We start from the raw sequence: 25,779 nt of genomic DNA on the forward strand, positions 1-25,779 counted from the left end.
TATAAAATATACCATGTTATGTTGATGCTTCTTCTATATATAGATGAATGTAGGAACATATATTGTACAAGTTAGATGCCATCCCTGAATCCATGTTAATGATTTCCGCAAATAAAATTTCCTGTGCAAAACATAAATTAATTCTGTCGTGTATTATAATTTTGTACATCTAAGTTCTCTCTTAACATCCTGAAGATTCATTTGCATTCTTTCGGGTTTCTTTTTGTATTTTCTTACATCTTTCAGCCGCCGCCGCTAGCGCTGACGATGGAACGGACTCTGACACTAGTACTGGCGCTAGATGGTGCTGGTGGTGGTGGTGGTTTTGGAATACAATTTTGATGCTGATGATGATGACGATGTGCAAAAAGTGCATGTTTGTCAAGGACCCAAAGAAGAGTGTCCTTTGTATATAAAATGAGATAAAAACCCCATAATGGTTGGTATAGGAGCAGAAAACAGCAGCATTTAATTAATCAGAATTAAAATAGCTAAGTGCAGGTGAAAAGTTAAAAAAAAATAAACACATTTGAAGATGAAGAGTGATGCTGATGGGGAAGGTATTTGTGTGAAGAGTAGGAGTCTTTATTTGCTTTGAGGCAATAACGCGTGTTAATGAGAGTCCATCATTGCACTGCACCACCGCGCCGACGCCACCACAACCACCTGCATTTGAATTTCAATCTTAGAACAACTAATTAGACATACCTTTTCGTATAGTCCCTGTGTATCTTTTTCTACTTTATATCTGTGAAAAATATTTGAATACCTAGGAATATACTTAAACTTACAGTGTATGCTGAGGGAGATTCTTTTTGAAACCGATGGTGGTACTCCATTTGATGCAATGCAGAGATACGATCCCATTTCGCTACGTGAGATTTTTGTCAGTTTTAACACTTCGCCTCGAAATGATGCAACTGAAAAAATATACAAAAGAATTAAAGATAGCAAAAGAAATAAAATGATAAAGTCATATCTGCGGGTCCATCATCAAATATACGAGAATGTGGAACAAGGACCATCGAGACGACACAAGGCGTAGTGGTCACTTCGTTTGTTTAATTTTTTTTTCGGACGAATAAGGAATATAAATGAAGTGCTATGTTTTCAATGGACCCTTGGGAGAGTGATTTTAAATAAGAAGCTTTATACACACCTTGAGTTTTTGTGCCCATATTATCTTTTAGAATTATTTCGTTGCCATCTTCTCGACGCCATGTCACTATTGGTTCGGGATATCCTTGTGCTCTGAATATATCCAAGAAATTTAAAGATGTGTTTATTTTAATTTAGTTCAGTTTTTCTTTTTTAAAGATGTAGTGAATATCAAGAATAAGTAAGTAATAATTGTAAAAGCTTTTTTCGAGGACCTGAAATTGTAATACTTATTTTGAAGTGTTTCTCAGTGTTGGAAATTAGATTCGGCTTATATCTTTTACCATTATACTGTCACACAGAAATGGTGGAGAATTGTAAATCGTACATAAATATAAAGGGGTTTTCCAATGAGACGTTTTATTTTAAAATGTCCGTTATTTGGGTAGTTGTTATTTTTGAAGCTGTATTCTTTTAAGATTTGAGAAATCAAAATTACACCATTAAAAAAACTGAAATGATACACACTTTAACAATGCACTGAAATGGTTAAAGCTTACTTCAAAAGTTTTGAAAATTTAGCCAGATCAGTTTAAAGTTCTTAGTTTTTCCAAAAAAGTTTCATGATCGTGTTATTTCACGAAGAATAACCACCGAGATCTTGTGATTGAAATCTTCAAGCTAGAACTACACGGTGAACGTAAAGCATCAAAGCGTCGATTTTCTGATATCACAGCTTCATAGATTTTTTGTCAGAGAGCCAACGAGTTCACTGTTAACGTTAACCAACCAATATTAGCTTTAGACTTTTTTCCTTGCGGCACGTGAAAGTTAAGGTCGATTTTCAAGACCTTAAATTCATGAAGTCATCGAGGATATTTAGTTGCAAATGTGTGAGTTGGCCATGGAACATTTTAAAAGGAAGATAAAAACGCTGCAAAAGTGCTGCCATCATTAATTTTCACTTTTAAAACTATAACCTTTGATTTTGCTTAAATAATATCAAAACATCTTTTTGGAAACCTCAATACAATTTCGTACAAACGATTGGGTCAAGAAATTTTATTGTTATACTCTTTTGTAAAATTTTAGTTGATTAATTCAAATTTTTAAAGACCGATATTATATTTAATCTTATAGTTTTTAATTGGGCCCTTTGTTCTTATGTCATACAAATGATCCAGAGCAAAAACTTAACTATTGGAGTTCGAAAGCGTTTTTCATTTATAACAACTTATTTATTATGCAATTGCATTAATTGAACATACTTATATCCTCAATGTACAATTATTGTATTTTAAAAAGAAGTTTTCATGACATTTTTTTTATTGTTTAAAATAACTTTTAATACCTTACACTAATTTAAAACAAATAATGTTTTATCATGAAAATAAGCTGTTCAAAAAATTTAATAACATTTAAATGTTTTTCTCAACAAAATATCAATACTTGTTATTTTCTGGGAAAAAACATCCAAAGCTTAGCAAATTCTTAAGTCTTTTAGTTAAAATTAATACATTTTTCTTGTTATAAATATGATTATTTTATCTCAAGTTAAAAAACAGTTGGTTCAAATTTTTGGTAGGTCTGTTTTTTTTTCGTAAGAAAATGTTAAGTTAAGGGTTTTGAAAAGTGTACTAAGTGTTAACAAAAAATCAATTGAATTTTCCGTAAAAGTTCATAGATTTCAAAAACCATGCAGCCTATAAATGTTCTGGAGTTGTTTTTACTCTGAATTCTTGAAAATTTCGAGCTAAGAATTTTTTTTTATTTTTATGTGGCAAGTATTGCATTTGTGAAAAATTTAGACAAGAGGTTTTCTTAAAAAAAAAAATTACGATGGGAGAGAAGTCGCCCCATCAGCTTCAGCCTTAAGTATAAGGTCGATTGAGTTAAACTTTGGAAGTTGGTCTTATTGGTGTTAATATCTTTTCACGTATAAACGGTGAAATATGAATGGGGGGATTGCTTACCGCCTGCAACTTCCCTTCATTGTCACACTATTGGATTTGGGGTAGGATTTTCAAATGCAAGCTTTCTATACATTTTCACTATTCATAGGACATAATGTTTGGTGCAAGCACTTTGAACAAGCAGACAATTTATTATGCGTTATGAAATATATTCAAGTTGGATGTATCATCCCAGGGGAGGCCACGTAAATCGAACGAAAAGTCTTTGAACATTTTCAATTCTGAGTGAATGGTTTTCATAAAAGGGAGACCATACTTGGCATGCATATTCAAGATGAGGACGGCCTAGGGAAATGTAAAGCGCTTAAGTTACATAGGTGTTGAAAAATTCTTTTGTCCATCTCTTAATAAAACCGAGAGATCTTTTAGCTTTATTAATAATTTGGTCAAAATGGGAATGGAAATTCAGGTGTTTGTCACACATAATAACAAAATCTCTAATAGAATCGACTACGTTGACGGCGTCATTAAGGAAGTAGTATACTCTATGAGATGGGATTTGTTTGCGCGAAAAGGTCAATTTTTTACATTTACCTACATTTAACTCTAGGAAATTATGCATGCACCAAAATAAAAAGATATAAAGATCATTTTGTAAAAGTAAGGAATCAGATGGAGTAGAGATAATCTTAAAAATGTTCTTATCATCCGCAAACATTAGGATATCTGATTTTTTTAATTTAAGACAGATATCGTTAACAGATAAGACGAAGAGAAGGGGGCCAAGGTGACTACCTTGTGGGACTCCAGAAGTTGTATGTATAGGACTGGAGACTGAGTTACGGAAAAGGAGTCTATAAGTTCTATTGCAGTTTATAAATATACATGGAAAACCTAGGGCTCTTAGTTTGAGATAAATTATTTTATGGGATATTTTATCAAAGGGTTGTTGTAATCAGTGTATACAACATCAACTTCTTTGCCATTCTCAAAGGCTGACAAAATTTTGGATATAAATTCAATTAAGTTAGTCATAGTGGATCTACCTTTAATGAATAGGAAATATAAATGAATCTTTCCATGTATAAGGAAACACACCTTGAGAAAGAGAAAGTTCAAGGAGTGCAGTTAGAGGCTTTGACAGAGAATGCATACATTTTTTTAGAACAACTGATGAAAGAGAGTTTTGAGTGCAACCATATAAATAACTAAAGTAGTGTGGAACAGGATCATGCAGATGTTAAGTATACGATTTGCTAAAGTAATTAGCAAATAGATTTGATACGGTTGTTGGATCAGAGGAGATTATGTTGGAGAAACTCATTGAAGTTGGAAACCCATCAGGTTTTTGTTTGACATTTATAAACATGAAAAAATTCCTTGCATCAGAAAGAAGGTTATTTTCCAATTGGTTAAGGTATTCGTTATAAAGGGACTCCCTTAATTCAGAGAAATAATTATATGCGAGAAGATAGTTGTTGTTATCAGTATCAGATTTGGGTTAAAAAAGTTATCAGTTGAATTATTCTTAAAAAAATTAAAATTACCAACAATATTTTTCATAAAAAGAAATAGTTTAGTTTGAAAGTCTAGTTTTGTTAAATAGATTTTTAGTCGAAAACAAATGTTTACCAATTGAAGTAGAATTTCTTAAATTTTTACAAATTGGATGAATGAAATTAATTTGAGAGATATCAAGAACCAAAGATACATTTTTACCAAATATGCGGTACTATTTCTTGAAGATTTTATTTTTTTATGAAAAAAAACTCACTGTTGGATTTTTATTAAAACAAATTACTGAATATGGAATACAATATTTTCTATGAAATAAAAAAGTTTGAAGTAAAAATTTTTAGTTTTTGATAAGCTATTTGGGTCGAAAGTACATTTTTACCAAGTTTTAGTATTGTTTTTTTTTTAGGTTCTATTTTTGTAAAAAAAACTGTCAGAAATTTCACTAGATGTTAAAAATGATATTCTTCGTTTTGGAGATAAAATCATTTTTTGTTCCAAAAATTTTCGAGGTGAAAAATATTTGTTTTCAGATTTTTTTTTTTTCTTTTTTTTTCAAAAATTAAAATTTAACTAAAGTCTCTAGCGTTATTGGTTCGTGAGATATTTGGGCTTAACCAAAATTTTTACCTTTTTCTTAAATTGCTATGGTAAACAACACATCAAACACATCATAACTTTTATTACAGCAAACTTAAAAAGGTCTTATTTCGCAATGTTTTGTTGAACAACTTCATTTTCTTAAAAGTATTTTACTATCAATACAACATTTTTTCGAAATGTCATTAAACTACAATCTTCATTCCTATGAAATAAGTTGCTTATACACTGCCACACTATTTTTACATCCCTTATCGATAATGCACATATTTAATCTTCATTTAATAAATATTTCCTTGGTTAAACACAGAAATGTTAACATTTTTAACAGCCTTTAAAAGTGAGTCAGTGAGACAATAATTCAGTGATAAACTATTTCGTAATATGTTTAATACAGAAAATAGTTTTGACACTATTTGATTATTTGTATTTTATTACATTCCATTAATCATAAGTGCAGTTAATTTTCAACCAATTAAACTTATTTGAAGGCAATAGCCTTTGTATCAGCAAAATGTTACATATAAGTACTTGAAGTCATTCACCTTTGATTTTATCTTCGCAGCATGCACTTAATGCAATGATGCGGTTACACTGTATATCTACTCTATTGAATTAAAGCTACTCTTACACTTCTTTTATTTTCAATTTTTTTAATGCAGCCAATCTCTTAAGTGCTTACGTCGCTCGTCCTTCATAAATATACGACTTCTCATAACAAAACAGTTTTGCAATAAAAGAATAAACAAAAACAGACATCAAAACACTAATCCGGCGCGAATTGCTATAAAATCCACTATAATAAAATTATGCTTCCTTGCGAAAAGGATACACATCAAAAGACACAACAAACCCCCACTTCTTTCACATTGAAAAGCAAAAGACAGCCGTTTTTATGAATATCCTGGATGCCAAGGGTTAAGTATCATAGCCGTAAAAATGGTGCGTATCGCTTTTAGGAAGCTGTGAATTTACTCTCAATGAGGATGGGGGGTTATGGTCAGTAACATAAATCAGACCGAAAAACGAAGAAGAAAGAATAAAAAAGGACAAAGAAGATGGAGATATAGAGATAGGGAGTGTGAAAAGAGTGTTGCTTTTGTCGTTAAATCCTTAAATTAGATCCGAAAACAGGATGTAATTGTTAAGTAATTTGATCTGGCGTTAAACAGGTCTCGGAAGTTATACTTATACAACGAAGAAGAGCAAGATATGCCACTTGATTGTGGTCACGAAGAGTTCACTTCACTTTTTTTTATCCTTGTGTGTTTGTTTGTTGAGTCCTTTTAAGGTTAGGAAAGAAGGAAGAGAGTGGAAGGAACTAGGAAGTCATTAAATTTTGGCGTCAATTTAATGAACATTGCAATGCCTGTGGTTTAATATCTTAACTCTTAAATTAATTGATTACTGGTTGGTTAGTTTGTTGGTCGGTTGGTTGGTTGGTCTTGGTCTTGGTTGAAATTGAAGTGCTTTTATTGTTTTTGATATTCAAAGAATGTATAGAGTACAGACTTTATGAGCATAAACATTTGTGTTTTCTATTTAATGTCCTGCCTCAATGAATTTAGTTAATTTTCATGTGAAGTTAAGAGTCAAATTTATTTGAAAACAATTAAATTTGTGTAATAAAGTTAAGGAGTTCGGTTTATTTTTTTGTTAAAGAGGTTTGAATGGAAGTTGAAATTTTGTTGCGTTTAATTGAAGGTTTTTTATTGAATGGCAATCCAAAAATACTTTACATTGAGTAGGTTATTAAAATATACATAATTTTTGAACGATGGAATATTTTGTTCACCTTATAATTTCAGTATCTATTACAACGATTTTGGAATTTTTGAAATGGTAGAAATGAACAAAATACATAATTACATTTTTATTTAAGATATAAAAATATAAATACATACATATTAACAGGATATAAAAATCTGTTTTTATATTTTTTTAAGTATCCTGCCAATATAATTATTTTATAAACGTTATTTTGAGAAGTATAAGGTGGACAGGTTTGACTGTTGCATAAGATTATATTTTTTTTGTGCACTTTAGAATTTTCAGAAAGTAGGAAGCAAGCATCAAACTACGATCAGAGACTCATCATAATTGCAAATAAGGTGCATCAATTTTAACATTAATGAGTTGATGAAAGAATTCTAAGTAATTATCAACACGCTTTTGATGTAGAGATTGCATTTGAAGAAGCAGAATACGATGTTGAACTTTAGGGCAAAGCGAATGAAATTATGTTGAAATGATTCAATACGTTTTTTAGGAATTTTATAATAGGAAGTCCACACCTGCGAAGCATATTCAAAATGAGGACGAACATGAATATTGTACAAAGAAAGAGTAACATAGGGATCATTGAACTCTTTGCCCAGCGTTTTATAAAACCAAGCATAGAATTTGCTTTATTAACAATTCTAAGTATTAACAGAAATGAACACCTAAATCTTTAAATGTGGAGAAGCGACAGAGTTTTTGCTATGATATACAATAGTCAAATACACTACTGATTCGTTTTTTTAGTAAAAGTTATCGTCTTGCATTTTAAAAGGTTGAGTGAAAGGCTATTTTTCCCACACAAAAATATGATACTATCAATGCCGGCTTGTAAAAGAATACGATCATGGTTGCACTTTATTATTTTAAAAATCTTTATGTCGTCAACAAAAATGAGAACTTCACTTGAGCGTAGACATGACTATATATCGTTAATAGACATGATGAACGGAAAAGAGCCAATATGGCTTTCTTGGGGAAGAATAGATTGAGCAAAAAAAGGTTCAGAATGACAATTTCTAAATTTTACCTCATAGGATCTGTTTTCAAGGTATGATTTGATCCAAGGTAAGCAAATGGTGGAAAACCAACAGCTTGAAGTTTAAATAAAATAATTCAGTGGCTAAGTTGGTCAAAAGCTTTAGAAAAGTCATGTATACGCAGTAAACTTCTTAACCTTGTTCTAAAGCATTTGAACATAATGTTCAAACACTTTAGGACTGCAAGAAAGTTTGCCAATGGGCCTGTAGTTGCTTATACCCGCCTTGTTACCTTTCTTGAAAATTAGTGTTAGAAATGACTTCTTCCATATACTGCGAAATTTGCCTGCTCTTAGAGAAAGTTTCAACGCAAGGGGTTCAACTAAAGCATGACTACACTTTTTTAATACTATCGGGGAAATACCATCGGGACCTGCTGATCAAGCATCATTCAAAGCGAATAAAAGGTCAAGGACCGTACTCTGTAGCAGAGGTATGTGACTACAGCTAGTTTGCGAAAAGGAGTGAAGATTATGAAAATATACTTCATCAACTTCTTAAAAGGGCTATTAACAAAAGACTCCCGGAAATTTATAGCAAGGCTTTCGTAAGTGAAGTTAACTGGAAAGCAATCTGATTTTTTCTTTAAGTTAAGTTTAAGCTGAAAACTTAACATTGGAAAACAGTTTCCAATTGATTTAACTCTTTTTCTCGTATATAAATCAAATAATCGTTTTATCGATTTTGAATATTCATATAAAACCATTTATTAAAAATTTTAAATAATAATTTACAATTGATGGCTCATCCCAAAAAATTCGCTCTTGTTAAAAACGATTTTTGGAGTTTCTGAAAGGATGGTAGCTACAATCTATAGAACATAAAATACTTTTACGGCTTGAGTATAACTCCTATCTCTAGGTTTGTGCTCCAGGAACTTTACTTTTACACCGATTAATAATAATAACATGATTAGCTCAATTGCTTGACTCCAACATTGTCGGAATGTCAATTGGTCTCCCGGTTTTAACCAACATTTTAACATTAAACAGTTTAACAGTAATACTACCGCTTCAAGTGCTCATCAGTCTACCCTTAAGTCCAACCTACAGATATTTGTTCTTAAGTCTTACTACGCGAATGACGAATGCCTTAACACCCACATTGTTAAGGCGAGTGGGTCGAAATACTGTTTTTCAGAATTATATATGATGAAAATATGGTATAATACTGTTTGCTCATAATTCTGTATGTCTTTGATTCTGTACTTCAAAATACTGTAAACTTACAATACTGTATTCCAAAAAATCGTATTTTTTAATGCGTAAAATGTTTTTCGAAGTAGAGTAAATACAAAATTGTTAAAATGCCTTTTTTTCAAAAATATTATGTTTTAAAAGTTTTGAACTTCAAAATGCTACAAATTGGTTTGAAAAATCATTTTTGATTTTAAACTTAATCAATCATATCTGTGTGCGAGCTATGGAACGAATTAAGTAGCTCTTAAATTTAAGTATCTAACATGAGGGAGACTTATTTGTCACAAGGCCCAATACCCCTAAAGGAAACTTTTAAGTAATTCAGGCAGAGATTGATAGGAGACATGTGGCATTGGAATCCCTTGACCACAGCACTTTCACTTCAAACCCACATAAGCAATACAAATATAATTTATGCATTATTTCCTGAGATTAAAAACAACAAAAAACACATCCCACTTAGTAATGAGGTCACACAATGTTGTAGTTATTTAAATTTTGAATAAATCAAAAAGCTCTTTAAAGTTTTTTGACATCTCATCATAAAATATAAACATTTTTCTAATTCTGCAAAACCCTTTTATAGATACATCTGTCTTAACTTTTATTTATTTTTCTATAATATTTTGTATACATACCGACAGGTCAATTTAACGGAACTACCTTCCGGAACAATAACATCTGATGAAGTATCTTCCGCAACAAAATCTGGTGGAATGACCACGTCCAGGTATCCAATCTGCAACAAAAAAAAAAAAGAAATCAAAAACAAAATAAAATGATTTCCTGTCTGAGATGAAAATTAAAGAAAGAAAAAAAAATTACTCATACGCCATGTGAGTCAATATACAACTCATTTCACAGTCACACACGTCTCACAATATGTATGCATGGAGGCACAGAGAATATGTGAAAAATGCAAGCAACACAAGAATAGACGGACGAACGGATGACCGGATGGACACAACAACGTACATAAAAGACTTTACCAAACATAGACTACTCGTACCTTACCTTACGTAGACTTACACTACACGAGCAAGGAGGACATACACCAGAAAAACCACTAAGGAAACTTAGCGATTGAAGGCAGAAGCAGGGATAATAACCCCTCAGCTTTAGTAATCTCTATTGCAAGTTTCCCGCAGTATATATTGAATGTATACAATACTCATACTTACTTATGTACATATATATGAATATGAAACGAAAGTGCTTCATAGGGCCAGTAAAGTGTATTTCATGCTTCCTTAACTTTTATTTCTCTAGGTATAGGTAAGAGTTCCTCTATCCTTATAGTTAGTACGTCAGGATAATGGAATGGAAGTGACCATGAAGTAGGGAAAAAGATGAAGCTTAACTTTCTAGTGGTTGAGGATTTTAATGATTCGTGTGGTATGTGCGCTGCCCTGTGCGTTATTCTTGATGCGATGCTGCCGGTCGTTTAACGAGCGCCAGCTGATGTTTATTAAACAGGTAAAAATGAAGAAAAGACGATATGGACGTCGACGTGGATTATGCGATGGTGAAGCGTGTGAAGTTTATGCGTCACAAATTGATATTACACCACACACACACTAATATAAGCTTATATCTTGATTTTTATTATAAACCACTGCCTTCTAACTGTAAGCAAACTTCCTACCTCATACCTGTATCCTATATTTATGTAAGTACGTATGAAGGTACAGAGTGTTCAACACCAGTGCTTGGGCTGAAGCAATATTTTAAAGTGTTGAAATGTGACATGCGAGAATAAACTTAATTATAAAAGTAGCAGATTGATGGTTTGTTTTAACTTAATAGGCCTTGAAATAATTAATTACAGTTCCATCAAAGTTGTCTGTGAGATTTTTTGTTTGCTTATAAAACCTTAATGGATAAAATACTCAAAGGGCAGTAAAAGACAAAATTGAGACACTGAAGGTTACTTTTAAAAACTTACATATTTTGGTAAATAATCAAAAAAAAAAAGGCTGTTATTTAAAAAAAAACATTGACAATTAAAACCACAACGTTACTATTAAGAGGTTCTTAGATTTTCTCAGGATTTTTTTATTAGTTTATTTAAATTCAAGTAAGTTTAATGTCCTCAAAGAGAAAAAAAGATACTTGGAGACTGATAAGTTAACATCCTGACTGTTAATTTGTCTTGCTTAAAAGTTTGTAGGTTTTCGTTAGTGAAAGTTTTCAGTTGAATTATTCTTAAAAATTTTAAAATCACCAACAATATTTGTCATAGAAAGAAATAGCTTAGTTTGAAAATCTAGTTTTGTTAAATAGTCGAAAACAAATTTTTACCAATTTAAGTAGCATTTACTAAATTTTTGTAAATTGGACGAATGGAATTATGTGTCCTAGCTACGATATTAAAATTGTCCTGTGCGATTTTAATGCCAAGCTAGGAAGGGAAGACATCTTTGGTGGAATAATCGGGAAAAACAGCCTGTACGGCAACACTTCCAACAACGGATTCACGGTCATAAATTTTGCTGCGGGGCAAAACGTCATTGTAGCCCGAACACGTTTTCAACACATCAACAACCAGAAAGGAACTTGGAGTTCTCCAGATCAATCTAACTTCAACCAGATTGAATATATTGCGATCGACGCTAGACACGCTTCCAGCATCATGGATGTCCGAACATTATGAGGATCTACCATCGACTCGGACCACTACCTCGTTGTAGCCAAGGTAGCACTTCGGATTTCCAGACCCAAGGCAAAACAGGACGATGCTGGGAAGGTACAACGTCGAACGGCTACAATCGCGAGAGCTCGCCAAATCCTTTTCCGACCAAGTTACAAGTAATCTCTCTCGAAGTTCTCTGCCGCCAACACAATGTATCGAAAACCAGTGGCAACAATGCCAAGATGCAATCAGAGAAGCCGCCTCTGATGTGCTGGGTTTCAAACAGCTACCAACAAGGAACCCTTGGTTTGATGAGGAATGTCGGCAGGCAAATGCAGAGAAACAACAGGGACGAAAAGCGGCGCTGCATAAAAGGACGAGAGCTGCTCATGAGCTCTATGAGCAGAAGAGGCGAGAGGAACGCCGACTTCTCAGAAGGAAAAAGAGAGGACATGAGAAGCGTGCGGTCGAAGATGTTGAGAGGTATAAAAACAGGAATGAGTTTCGAATGTTTTATGAACAGTTGAAACGAAATTCACAGGTACATAAACCTAGAACCGAAGGATGTAAAGACAAAAGCGGAAATATCATAGTGGAACCGCAGTCAATGCTGAGGATATGAAAGGACCAATTCTGCAGACTGTATAACGGCGACGACGAACTGAATTCCGCTGTCAGGCAGGATGATCTATTCAACATAGACGACGAAAGCCACCAATCCCGTCCTCCCGACTTACACGAAGTTAAGATTGCCATATCTAAGCTGAAGTCTAATAACGCTACTGGAGCGGATGGCTTGAATGCCGAGCTCTTTAAAGCAGCTGGAGATAAGCTGGTTAGGAGCATGCATATCGGTAAGAAATGGTTGGAAGAAAGCATGCCCAATGAATGGAACCTCAGTATTGTTCACATTATGGCAGATCCTGGAAAAAACCCAAGAACACCAAATCGACACCCACCATCTTTTCATCGATTTCAAGCCCGCATATGACAGCATCTACAGGGACGAGCTGTATAGAGCCATGTCTAGTTTTGGTATCCCTGCCAAACTTGTCCGTTTATGCAGGATGACCATTCAGACTTCAAGCTGCTTTATAAAGGTTGGAAACAACTTAACAGAACCTTTCGATGTCAAAAAAGGATTTAGATAAGGTGATGCGCTGCCATGTTATTTTTGTAACATCGTGCTTGAAACAATAGTGCAGGCCTCACACGTCATTACTAGAGGCACTGTCTTTCAAAAGTCTGTCCAATTACTATAGCATATGCTGATAAAATTGACATAATCGGAAGAACTCAGTATGTTTAACGGTTAATGAGGGCAAAACAAAGTATATGCTGTCGTCAAGAAAGGACATACAACACCGACGTCTTGGTCAAAACGTCACAATCGTCTACCTAGGCTCCACTGTAGAATAAATCTTGATAACCGCTGTTTCTGTGGACTAAGAAAGCAATTGAGTGGTAAAGTCCTTTATTTGAGGGACCAAAGTGTTGCTATATAAGACCCTTTTTATCCCCGTCCTGCTATACGGTGCAGAAGCATTTGAAAGCGGATTAAACCATATTGGATCGTTTCGATAGAAAAGTTCTTCGTGTGATCTACTGTCCCGTATGCATCGAAGGGGAGTGGAGGAGAAGATGAAAAGTACATTCTGTACAGCGACGTAGACTTAGCCAGAAGGGTAAAAGTCCAACGACTAAGATGGCTGGGTCACGTAGAGCGCATGGAAACCAATGTTCCGGACCAGAAAGTCTTCGAAACCATACCTACAGTATGGTTCACACAAGTGGAAAGTGCCCACACCCAACTTGGATTGCGAAACTGGAGGCATCTAGCTAGGGACCGAGCTAGATGGAGAAGTTTGTTGTGTGAGGCCCTAGTTTACACAGAACTGTATCGCCACCTAAAATAAGTAAGTAAGAAAACAATATTCTTATAAGTGAAAATTAGTTGGAAGCCATATTCTCAAAGTTTTGAAGAGATATTTGATTCGAAATGCAATTTATACCAACTTTGAGTAATATTTTTTTCAGGTTTTTATTTTTTATTAAAAATTTTATTCTTCTCAAAATTTTAATACGGACATATCTCTAAAAAAAACCTTTTATTTAAGCTCTATTGACCTTGAATCATATAGAAATATCAAAATGTTCATTTCGACAAATCGGACCCATTACAATATCTTCCTATGGGAAGTTAATAATAAATTACTGCACTGAAATATTAAGTACCCGACAAATTGATAAATAAGTAGGTACTGAGAAAGGACAAAAAAAATGTAATAGTTTTTTAAGTTTGTTTAACTAATATACAAATTGTTGGACTTTAAGGAAACACAAATAAACAATTAAACAAAAATAATACACATATATCTCATCTCAGCCCATTTTTTTAGCTTTGCAAAAATGTTAACATCTTAGGATTATGCATACACATAAATTCGTTCAAAATTCTTTAAGAAAACGGAAGCATGTTCTTTTGAAAGACTTAAGAAGCAGACATGTCAGCCCAACCTCTCAGCAAATACAAAAAGGAAGAATTCTAAATTTTAGTTGTCAGCAATGCCATACATTCCTATAGTCATCCCTCATAAAGGACATGAAACAACAAACTATACACAATAACACAACACTAATAGTTTCTTTCATAAACGTGCGGACTTTAGCAGACAAAGGTCCTGTCAAAAGAGCAAAACCATGTTAAACCTTTAACTTATCGCCACAAACGCACATACATTTACACAACTGAAATACAACTACAAGACAGACATATTTTGAATCTGATGGACTTATGAATATGATGATATGCAACATGACCTTTACATCCTCAACACTTAACAAAACGTTTTCATATCGTCTAGCAAAAATGTAGAAGAGTGAATTCTTAAATGTTTTTCCATAAAAACTGGTAAAAAGCTGGACTCTGTCGTGTCTGTTGCACAAAACTTACCTGACTCTTCATCGGGTCTGTATTCAGTTGACACATATAACCACCACGATCTTCCTCGGAAACGGCTTTAATGTGCAAATTCCAGGTATTCTGGTCCAAGTGAGTTACACCAACGCGTGGATTATGAGTTATAACGTGCTCGTGTATCGCTTGAATAGCTTTTGTGTCCGCCTTCAACCAGCCGACCTGTGAAAGATAAAAAAAGATACAGTATAGTAGAAGAGGTATAAGTGTTACAGGAATCCTTCTAAATGATTTATCGGATTAAGTAACAGAAAAGAAGAAAGAGAAGAACTTAAAGTCCTTAAAAAACGTCAATATCTCTCTACCTTCTCACTTCCATCACTTTCTCGGGAAAAATATGAACAAAACAAAAAGTGAAATGCAAAAATGAAAGTTTTGCATTTTATTTTGACAAAAAAAAAAGATACACGAAAATGTCCTTACCCGGTATCCACCCAAATGTCGGACATTGCACGTAAATGTCGCATCCCGTCCAACGGCAACAGATACATTTGTTATCGCTTCCACGAATTCCGGTTGAAATGCAGCTATATCTATGTAGACAGAAGGAGAGAGACAAAAAGTACATAAAAACATCAGCAAAGTGAGAACGGAATGTTTGAATTTTGAAGTGAAATTATTGTTCTAAAGGACACGGACGACGACGCGACGGACGCACCGGCTGCGGCGACGGAAGGAGACAAGGAAGGATTCAGAAATCCTGAAACTATAGTACATTTTGAGTTGTTAAGATTTTTATGTTTAATCGTGTTTTTCGTTTTTTGTTTAGTGTTTTTAGTCGGAAAAGGATTAAGATGATGATGATGAGGGCAGGACTGAGTGACTTATTCAACCACCACAATACGAGTATAGCTTGCTTCCGTTTTTCATCTGAAGCTTTTTACAAAATGTTGTGCTCTGTTGCTCAGTATTTAGAGAGATGATAGTTTTATAATCTCTAGAGATTATTAACAAGTCTGTTTTTAGTCGACTTTTCAGTATCATAGTTCATAGTGTTTATGTTTTGTGTTATTGGCCCCTGGGTGTGATGTTAAATGAGAAATAGAGATCAAGAATGCAGTTTTTTAAGATGGAAAATGCTATAAACATTTTTGAGTTTATTAAGTTGATATAGTTTCAGTAAAGTTCAAATGAGATTGAATGATAATCAATTTATAAGAAATTATTGATTAGTTTAAATTAAGATAAAGATAAAAAAGTGTTATTGAACTCAATTTGGTTTGTTGATCTGTCTCGGAATTAAAAATTAAATGTTAGATTTGTATGTATTTGAGTTATTTTGGATGCAGAAATATGTTTATAAGTGTATTTGATATTGATTTTGGTTTTTAGATTTACGAAAGTATTCGTCAAAATATTCTTAGAATACAAAACGGGCTTAAAGCAATATTCAAATTCGATCGTTCCTATGTCGTGATGGTTAGCTTGTAGCACTGTCATACTAGAGTTTTAGGGTTTAACCAAAGTCTTTGCCGAAATGTTCGACTTCAAAAAAAGCAAGTTTAACGTCTTCCCGTAAGACTCATGCTTGTTAGTTTTGATTTATTATTTATTTTTTTACGAGGTCTTACCGAACCATGTACGTTTTAAAACGGACCAACGCGACGAACTGTTATTGTGTAATGAATTATCTAAATCTCCAGGGAGCAATAATCACTTTTAGCAGACTTTTTTTAGTCGAAATAAATATTATAACTATAATGAACTATATAATAATTTATTATGGTAGTATTTCGGAAAGCATTGGGTAGTGAAGACAATGAAGAACATTCAGTTAGCTTGAAATCATAATGTACTTATGATATTGAAAAAAACTTTTTTATCAGGGTTAAAATCACCAACACGTTAATTAACGATTTTCGGGGTTTTGTGAAGAAAGAGCTCTCTATGCCCAGGGATAAGACTACTTAATTGAAAAAAAATCTTTTTTCGTATTTTCTTAAGACTGAAAGTATTTTTGTAGATTTGGATTTTTGGTGTTTAATCAATAATTAAAAAAGAGCTCAATAACATAGAAAATTCAAAAAAGAGTCTGATGCCACCCACACTGATAACTTCCCATCCCGTCAGTCGATTTGTCTTGCTTAAAAGTTTGTTTGTTTTCGTGTTGGGTTAAAAAAGTTGTCAGTTGAATTATTCTTAAAAAAATTAAAATTACTAATAATATTTTGCATTCAAAGAAATAATTTAGTTTGAAAATCTAACTTCGTTAAATAGATTTTTAGTCGAAAACAAATTTTTACCAATTTAAGTAGAATTTCTTAAATTTTTACAAATCGGATGAATAAAATTAATTTGAGAAATATCCGAACATCAATTTTTACCAAATTTGCGTTCTATTTTTTCTAGATTTTATTTTTGTATAAAAAAACCGACTGTTGCATTTTTATAAAATAAAACTACTGAATATCGAAAACAATATTTTCTGTGAAATAAAAAAAGTTTGACGACAATATTTTTAATTTCTCAAAAGCTATTTGAGTCGAAAGTAAATTTTTACCAAGTTTTAGTATTTTTTTGTAGGTTTTTATTTTTTGTAAAAAAAATTATCAATTAGATCTTTCTCAAAAATTTTCCGAAAGTTAAAAACAATATTTCGGGTAAGTGAAAATTAGTTGGAAGTCACCATGTCAAATTATTGAAAAAATATTTGTGTTCAAAATCAATTTTTACAAACTTTTTTTAGATTTCCTTTTAAGTTTTTATTTTCTGTAAAAAACTGGCTTTTAAGATAAAATAAGTTTGAGGCCATATTTTATTTTATTTTTTTAAATGTTACTAGCAGTTTAAAACATTATTCTTCGTTGCACAAAATTGTTTTGGAGATGAAATAAATTTGTATTCGTAAACTTTTTGAGGTGACAATTTTTTTTTTCAGTTGGTTTTTTGATTTATAAAAATAACTGTTGATTGGATTTTTTTCAAAAAATATATTAGGTTCGTATCACGTTACAATATATAATCAAATGGGTGGCGCAACAGTCCGTTGTGAACCAGGGCCTAGTGACTTACAACTCGCAACCATTCCTGTGTGCGAGTACTGTTATCAGGAATGGAAGGGACCTACAATTTAAGGCCGAATCCGAACGGCTAGTTTGAGAAAGCACTTTTTCATGACAAGAATTACTCTTGAAGGATTTGTCAATTCCTCGCAAGAGGCAGTACCCGCGAAAATTATTTTTTTTTTTTTTAAATTATGGTGGCACAGGCAGGGATTGAACCCAAGACCTCTTGCATGACAGTCCAACGCACTAACCATCATGCTACGGGTACTACAATATATAATATAAAATTTAATTCAAGTCTGTAACGTGATTAGTTCGTAAGATATTTAGGGTTAACTAACATTTTCGCCTTTTTTTTTTCAAAACTGCTATAGTAAAAAAAAACACCCACGCAATGTTCTTGAAAGCCCTTTTTGCAATGTAATCTGTGTAACAAAATATATTTGAAGCCGACATCTCTTCTGGTTCTTGAGGTATAGACGAACACAACTGTCTTTCGTTTTCATATTAGAGACTTTTAGCTTGAAGTTATACTCTACTTTTCCCGGTGAGCACCCATTATTTCAAACTTTCTGGATGTAGAGTGTTTTTAAAAAAGCAGTGGTTTTGATTTTATAATTAAAAAGTATTAATAATTCAATTTTTTTATTTTTCGTTAAGTGAATATTTTAGTATGTAAAATTTTAAGTAATTGTAACATACTAGCATATACAAAATAAATAAATATAAGCTCAAAAATAAACAATCAGATGGTCAAGACACTGCACCGAAGAAATTCGAAAATGCGTTTGGAGGGAAAAACCTAATAAAATATTCAAGACATCCTGCTGCTGCTCAGCAAAAATGGTCATTAACGCCTTAAAATGACAAAATAAACCGAAAACGCGAGGCCCAAAAAGGATGACTACTGAAAGAACTGACAGAAAAATTGTTCAGATAGCAAAACAGAACCCTTCCATAGCCTCTAGGAAAATAAGAAATGGACTTCAACTGTCTGTTAACGCTGCAACAATACAAAGACGTCTTTTATAAGCGAAGGTACCAACCCGAAGTCATCGTAAGGTACCATTCTTGACGAAAAGGCATGTGGCAAAGAGAATGGAGTTTGATAAAGCGCACAGAGATTAGGCAAAAAAGAAATGGAGGAATGGTCTGTGGAGCGATGAAAGGAAATTCGTCCTCTTTGGGTCTAAGGGTCGTCGAGAATATGTGAGAAGACCCTAAAATGCAGCAAACGATCCACGGTACACTATAAAAATAATGAAGCATGGTGGAGGAAACATTATGATATGGGCTTGCTTTTCATATTACGGGGTCGGGCCTTTTTATCCCATCGGTGTTATTAGGAATGCAACCGAGTATGTGCAAATTCTCGAGGATTTTATGTTACCCTATCCTGAAAAGGAAATTCCGTTGGTTTGGGTATACCAACAAGACTATGACCCAAAAGCATACGTGGCCCGATGAATCCCCCGACATTAACCCCATCGAAAATTTTTGGAGGGATGTCATAAAGCAAAACCCAAGAATTCGAAAGAATTGTGGGAAGCAGTGCGCGATTCGTGGAACGCAATACCAGTCGAGAGGTGTCAGGTTTTAGTGGACTTGATGCCAGGTAGATGTGAAGTATCATCAAAAACAATGGTTATGCAACAAAGTACTAATTGTAATCTAACGTTATTTGTATAATTTCATAAAACTTATTACAGGTTTTCTTACTTCTGTATTCTGTATAATATTTGAGTTTGTTATTCGAAGTTTAATGAAATATATTATAACGTTTATATTGAAAGCCTTTTTGTTTTATTTGGAGAGCACTGCTATTTTTATGAACACAACTGTACGTTATGGTAGAAAAATCATTTTAAGACAACAGTTTTTGACAAAAAAAAACTGTTTTTCACTTTAACCAAAATTTAGTTTTCTTAATTTCTTATGATAATATAAGTCAAAGTAGGAAAACAATATTTTTTTAAATGCAATTTAATTTTACTTAATTCTTGAACCAGTAATATTTGGCGTTTCTGAAATGTTGAATACACGAAAAAATTACTATTAAATTGGACAGTGTATTTTATGTCAATACGTCTAAGCAGTGACAGTTTAAAAAGAAAGCAGACAAACTTTATTCTTAGCAAACAGACTATTATCATTAAATTAAAGTGTCAAAAACGCAGTTATAATATTATTATATAACAAATTTTATAATATATGTACATTTTATCGATGTTCTGTATAGAGACAATACAACTTTTAAGGCATTCATATGTACTTGTATCACAAATCCTACAAAAAAACGGTTTTGTCAAGTTCTTAAGAAGAATATTTAAAATTTGTAATAGAAATACAAATAATTCATTCAAATAAACATTTTTATGAATTTATTGAAAAATAAGTATTATAAATATACAGCTATGAAATAAAATAGTTTTTATATAAAAATCTATTTTCCCATGAATTTCCAAAATATTTTCATATTAAACTGAATTGATTAGATAAATAGATTTCTTCCAAAATTAAATTAAAATTGAGGAACTTGGTTAAAGTTTTGAAAAAAATATTTAATAGATACTTGTACCGGAGAAATTCGATGCATTCAATTTTCCCACGACCAGAAATTACGTTTAAAAAAACTACGATGTCCCAAAGGTAGTAAAAATGTCTGGTAATTTTCAAAAAATGTGCGCAAAACTACGTCATCGTCAGTTCGTACGCTCGTTTCCAATGACTCTTCTTTTGTAAGCTCGATTGATAAAACCAATTTGCTTGCAGCACAGTTTTCTGTTAATTCGATGCTGTCAATGCGGGACATGACTCCTCCTGTACTTGAAAGCGTACTTGTACTTGTACTTATGACGAATCTTCATTTGCACCCGTGCAGGTGCAAAAATACTGAAACACCTCTGTTTAACTCAATATGTTTAGATCATATTTAACTCAAACACTTATTTGTTTTATTCTTTTATTCAACTCAGCACATTTTGTGTTCAGTATCATTTTCAGTATCATTTATAAACAAAAGATAAATTGGCATTCCAAAGTGTCATATCATTATGCATACTTTCTGTATCGCATTTCCTATTTGTTCTATTTTTTACTACAATATATGTGGTTGAAAGAAAACATTATGATTCAATTCTAAGAAATGAATCTAAGAACAGCAATTATTGTGGGAAGCGCAATCGCTGGCTTCATATTCACATTTAATTTTGTCATTAAAGTCTTTTCTTGGTATAGACTCCTCAATTCAGTAGGATTGTGGAGTCTCTTTTAGTATCCAATTTTTAAAATTCACATTTCAATTGCCGTCCGACCTTCACGAAGTAAACATGTATCAAAAATAAATTGTATCTTAAAACAAATTGTGTTTATTGTTTCTTTTATTTCGTTGTTGGGTTGCATAAAGTAATGTATCCCCTTAAACAACCTCGACACACACAAATCAGCTAGCCCGGTTATTATCCCGTTGTTGTTCTGAAAAGGTGATCTTCAATACTGGCAAAACCACTGCGTAAGCTTTTCCATCTGTCCTATTCAACTGGTCTCTTTCCGAGTGGATGGAAAAATGCATTTGTCCAGCCTGTCCCTAAAAAAGGCAAATCCTTCTCCATCTCTTACTAGATATCCACAAAAAAAACGCTGGTTAGAGAATTATTATACGACTTGCAATATACATTGCCACAATCCTTATGTGCGCAGCTTCAAGAGTGCTTTTGAAGCAATGCCATCAAATCTATAAAATTTTCAAGTCATTATCAGAGCTGACCGTTCGCCACAAACAAAACACAGAGGTCGTTATAATGCACCTCAAGTTAATGATGTAGCCGTATTAATTGTTGGACAAGAATTTCCAAAAAGGATATAGTTTTGCGAGCACGAGATAACATTGCCAGTTGTGCCAAGAGGTACAAAAAATAAATACTTGCCTAAAATCGTCGTTTCTGTGGGCTTCTGTCAAATTTTTAAGATTGACCACAAATATATGATCGTACATTTATGTGGTGATAATAATGTAGCACAATTTCAAGAACTCTTTTGGATATATGAAATATTTTAAATAATGATGGTAAAGTAATAATAGATCAAACATTTGCAACTAACGTCCCTGTACAAGACGAATTTAAAAGCTAATGTTTACCCTCAAATCGTCCAAATTTCAGAGAAAACGGATGATTGAATATGCGAACGAACGATTTTAGCACCTTAAAACGATTGTGTTACAAGAATAAATAATAAAATTCTTTCAATCATTCAGGCCCATCAACAAACTTATCTTTCTATTGATAATCTGACTGATCAAGATAGTTCTATTGATATTCCAATTGAATTTTTGAATTCTTTGAATACTTCAAAACTTCCTCCACATAAACTCGACTTAATAATTGGGGCTCCAAAAATACTTATGAGGACTTCAAATGAACCAAAATTATGCAATGGTACTTAATTACGGATAGTAACTATGCAGAGGAACGTGATTGAAGCTAAAATTCTTTCCGGCTCAGCCCAAGGCCAAGTCTTTTCCATTCAAAGGATACCGATGACTAACGATACCCGTTCTAATTTAAACAAGTACGATTTCCTATAAAGCTTTGTTTTGCTATGTCTATCAATACGACACAGGGACATACACTGAAGGTTGCAGGCCTTGACATCACAAATCTCTGTTTTACCCACAGACAATTTTATGTTGCTTGCTCCCTTTTTTTATATAAAATAGTTAAATACATCCCGGTAAAGCCTAGTATGCCAGCTAGTTTAATATACATTGTAGAAATAAGCAAAATTAAGGCATCATGAAAATTGAATTAAAATAATGGCTTCCAGGAAAATCTGTCTAAAATTGAAGAAAAAAAACAAAGTTTGGAAGAATATTTTTTGGGAAAAATCATAACCTAAGGAACTTCAGAACTGCTTCGCCAATTTAAAAATATTATTTGCTGACATTCAAATGTTATGAACAGAGATGTTTTAAAAAATGTACCCTTAAACAAAATTACGGAAATCTGAAAATTTGTTCTTCCATAAAAAAAAAATTCAATGCAAACAAATTTACCTAATTTAACAAAGATTAATGAAAAGTTATTTTTTTCTGTTATGAAGAAAATAAACGTGAAAGAAAAAATTAATTGTATTTAATTCAATTTAATTAGAGGTAAGGTTGTTTGCAATATTATAGAAAAATAAATTTGAAACATATTATTGAAAACAGTTTCCATAAATATAAGACACATATTTTAAAAATTAATTGATAATAGTGAAATAATTACAACTAAACAAAGTGAAAGACCGCCAAATTCAATTTATTTAACGTTTAACAATATGGTTTGTGATAAATGCAAAGATAATCGCTCTTACCCCAAATCCTATATCAATAATAAGCTGATCTTATTCCACTTTGTGGAACTTCTGAAAATTGACCTTATTGCACTTTACAAAGGTGCAGTTGTTCTTATTATTCTTGGCCATAATTCACTGCACCCACTGAACATATTTTGAATGAAAATAATGCAAATTTCTTATTAAACAAAATACCTTTGAAATTTCATTTAAACGACGAAGAAAATGTGTATATTCTCTTAATTCTAAAATAGAAATAAATTAAGGGTACACCATTGTGTATACGCACTATTTTATTTTTTTATATTGCTGGCCTATTCTTGTTTCTGGACATTATGTTCCTTATGTACGTAAAGTAAGAAACCAGAAACAACACACATATCCAAGATACAATTTAATGAACATTTATTCAAAACCTATTTAAAAAAAACATTAACAAAATAGGGACTGCATTTTGACATCCATTTTGTTAATTGACAATTCACTGACATTTTTCGTGTAATATTTACTGTCTCTGAACATTTTATAAAAGTCATCAGCTTTTAGCTTTAATAAATAAACATTCTAAAAGTTCAAACAAGAATATGTTACACGTCTACGAATCTCATGTGTTGTTTCCTTTAGACTTAAATGTCCACTTACTTCTAAAAATTCTAAAAAGAATGCCCTACATCCCATTTCAGGATGATTGATTGCAAAAAATCTTAAGACATTAAACAAGAAATTTATTTTCATACGAAATTGCTCTTAACAATGGTTAAAGATTACAAAATAGAAATAAAATAAACTTTTCAATTCTTCTTACCGAAACTATGTAGAGATATTTCTGTTGGTTACATAGCACATATGCCGTCATTTCTTTTAAGTGCATAAAAATGGAGTAAAAAATTCCACATACTTTGAACCAAAATAAAATTACCATCGATTTAGATTCAAAGTTCACTGATCTTCATAACGACTGACATCTCCTGACATCTGACATGAACATTTTTATAATCCTGGCCAAAAGAACAAACTTTTCGTATTCGTCTTCAATGCGGAGAAATTGAATGTGTATACGAGAGTATTTGTTCAAAAGCTTACATATGTACATATACATATAAACTATCATCCAGAATGAGGATGTTAAAGGATATAAGGGTTAATATTTGGATTTTTAAGCGCAAGCAGCAAACAACGCCAAATTCAACTTCATATTCATCCCATTGACCGGCCCAGAACCGGAACGACCCAATTGGCAAAAATATGATTAATCACTGTTGTAAAAATGCCATCGCCACCCGCGCTGCCACCGTCCTTGCCGTCGTCCCTGCCATCGTCGTCGTCGCCATCCACTGTGCCGGTCATACCCTTTTTCGTCCTGGCAGCCATCACCATATTCCTCGTAGATCCGACTACAGCATCAGCTTCAAGAGTTCACTTTCAATTGTGCAACGTATACAGTGGCGAGTTGGTAGGGAGAGGGAGTGTGAGTTTTGAGTACGTTGGCGCACAATATTAATGACTCTACGTGATGACTACCATGAGTACAGGACGGATAAGGAATGAGAATGGAGAGTTGGTAGGTATCCTTTCGATTTGCATTGCCAGATGTTTTTTGTTTTTGTTTTCATTTTGTTAAATTTGAGGCAAGGAAAAAGGCACCTGTTTTTTGAAAGAAGCCTTTACCTGCATTCCTTACTGCTATTTATAAGATGACGCTTTTGCTATTTGGGGAAAAGTTTTTCCTTACCCGAGAGGCAAGTAGTGCGCCAGGCAGGGCCGCCAAAAGGGAAATGGTTTGTTGGTCGTTGGTCCACTTATACCATCAGATAATGAAGTTATCAAGATGATGTTCCTTTTGGCGCATAAAAATCCTGTCGAAAACTTAATCCACACACCACACACGTGAGTCACTGAACTTACGGGCAAATTCAGTGTTCCGACTCTGGGTCTGGATGGCAATAAAAACCATGTACAACATTGTGCACTATATGAGTTTGCACGAGTAGGTACTACCCATACTATATATGAGGGAGAAAGGACAAAGTATCCTGCTGATTTTCTGTATAAGTTAAGGATCTAGAATTCAGCTTGCATCGTCTTTAGTGCCGCTGCCGCCAATATTATGGATGCTATAAATAAAATGAAAAAAGAAACAGAACAAAAAACTCACACGGGAATGTCTCCCCCTTTTTTTTGTGTTTTGTTTCTCAAAGGACTTTTTGTTGAAGTCGTTGAGTCCTTTTAAATCAGAAACCCATAAGACAGGGTAGTGTAGTAATATTACTTGTGTGAAATTTATGGTGAGATAACATTTATAATCACATCGGAGATAAGAGAGTTGGGGGTAATAGAGTTCCGTATTATAGAGATTCTGATTCTGATCTGTTTCGGGCAAATGATATGTGATAATGTAACCTCTATAACTACTCGATGGGAAATAAGCAATGTCATCCTTTTAAGGACGACTGCAAAAAAAAGATGTAGTTAATGTATTTGAATAAAAATGAGTGTAGTTTTGTTGGGCAAAAGAAATGTAGGGTTTTACGTTTTTATAACGCCTTGAAGATATTCACGTATAGTTTTGACGGCAAAATCGATCGAAGTAAAATCAAGAGGGTTCTTAAAGAAGCTAAGTCGGTTGGAATGTTAAATAGAGTTTAATATCTTATTTTATGTAACAGAAACAAGAAATTTGTTTG

The 25,779-nt window shown here is 32.9% G+C and overlaps 1 protein-coding gene across 1 annotated transcript in view; it reads right to left on the reverse strand.

The window, feature by feature from the left end:
* LOC129944825 (lachesin) overlaps window positions 1–24,472 on the reverse strand; it is a 38,809-nt gene extending 14,337 nt beyond the window's left edge. The window contains exons 1-6 of the mRNA XM_056054485.1: window positions 24,367–24,472; window positions 15,177–15,286; window positions 14,730–14,915; window positions 9,783–9,883; window positions 1,160–1,251; window positions 792–920 (exon numbers count right to left, since the gene is read on the reverse strand). Coding sequence (XP_055910460.1) covers window positions 792–920; window positions 1,160–1,251; window positions 9,783–9,883; window positions 14,730–14,915; window positions 15,177–15,286; window positions 24,367–24,472 — 724 coding nt within the window. The remainder of the gene's footprint in view (window positions 1–791; window positions 921–1,159; window positions 1,252–9,782; window positions 9,884–14,729; window positions 14,916–15,176; window positions 15,287–24,366) is intronic.
* Between the last annotated feature and the right edge of the window lie 1,307 nt (window positions 24,473–25,779).

This window comes from Eupeodes corollae, chromosome 2 (assembly GCF_945859685.1).
Source record: "Eupeodes corollae chromosome 2, idEupCoro1.1, whole genome shotgun sequence".
Taxonomy (NCBI): domain Eukaryota; kingdom Metazoa; phylum Arthropoda; class Insecta; order Diptera; family Syrphidae; genus Eupeodes; species Eupeodes corollae.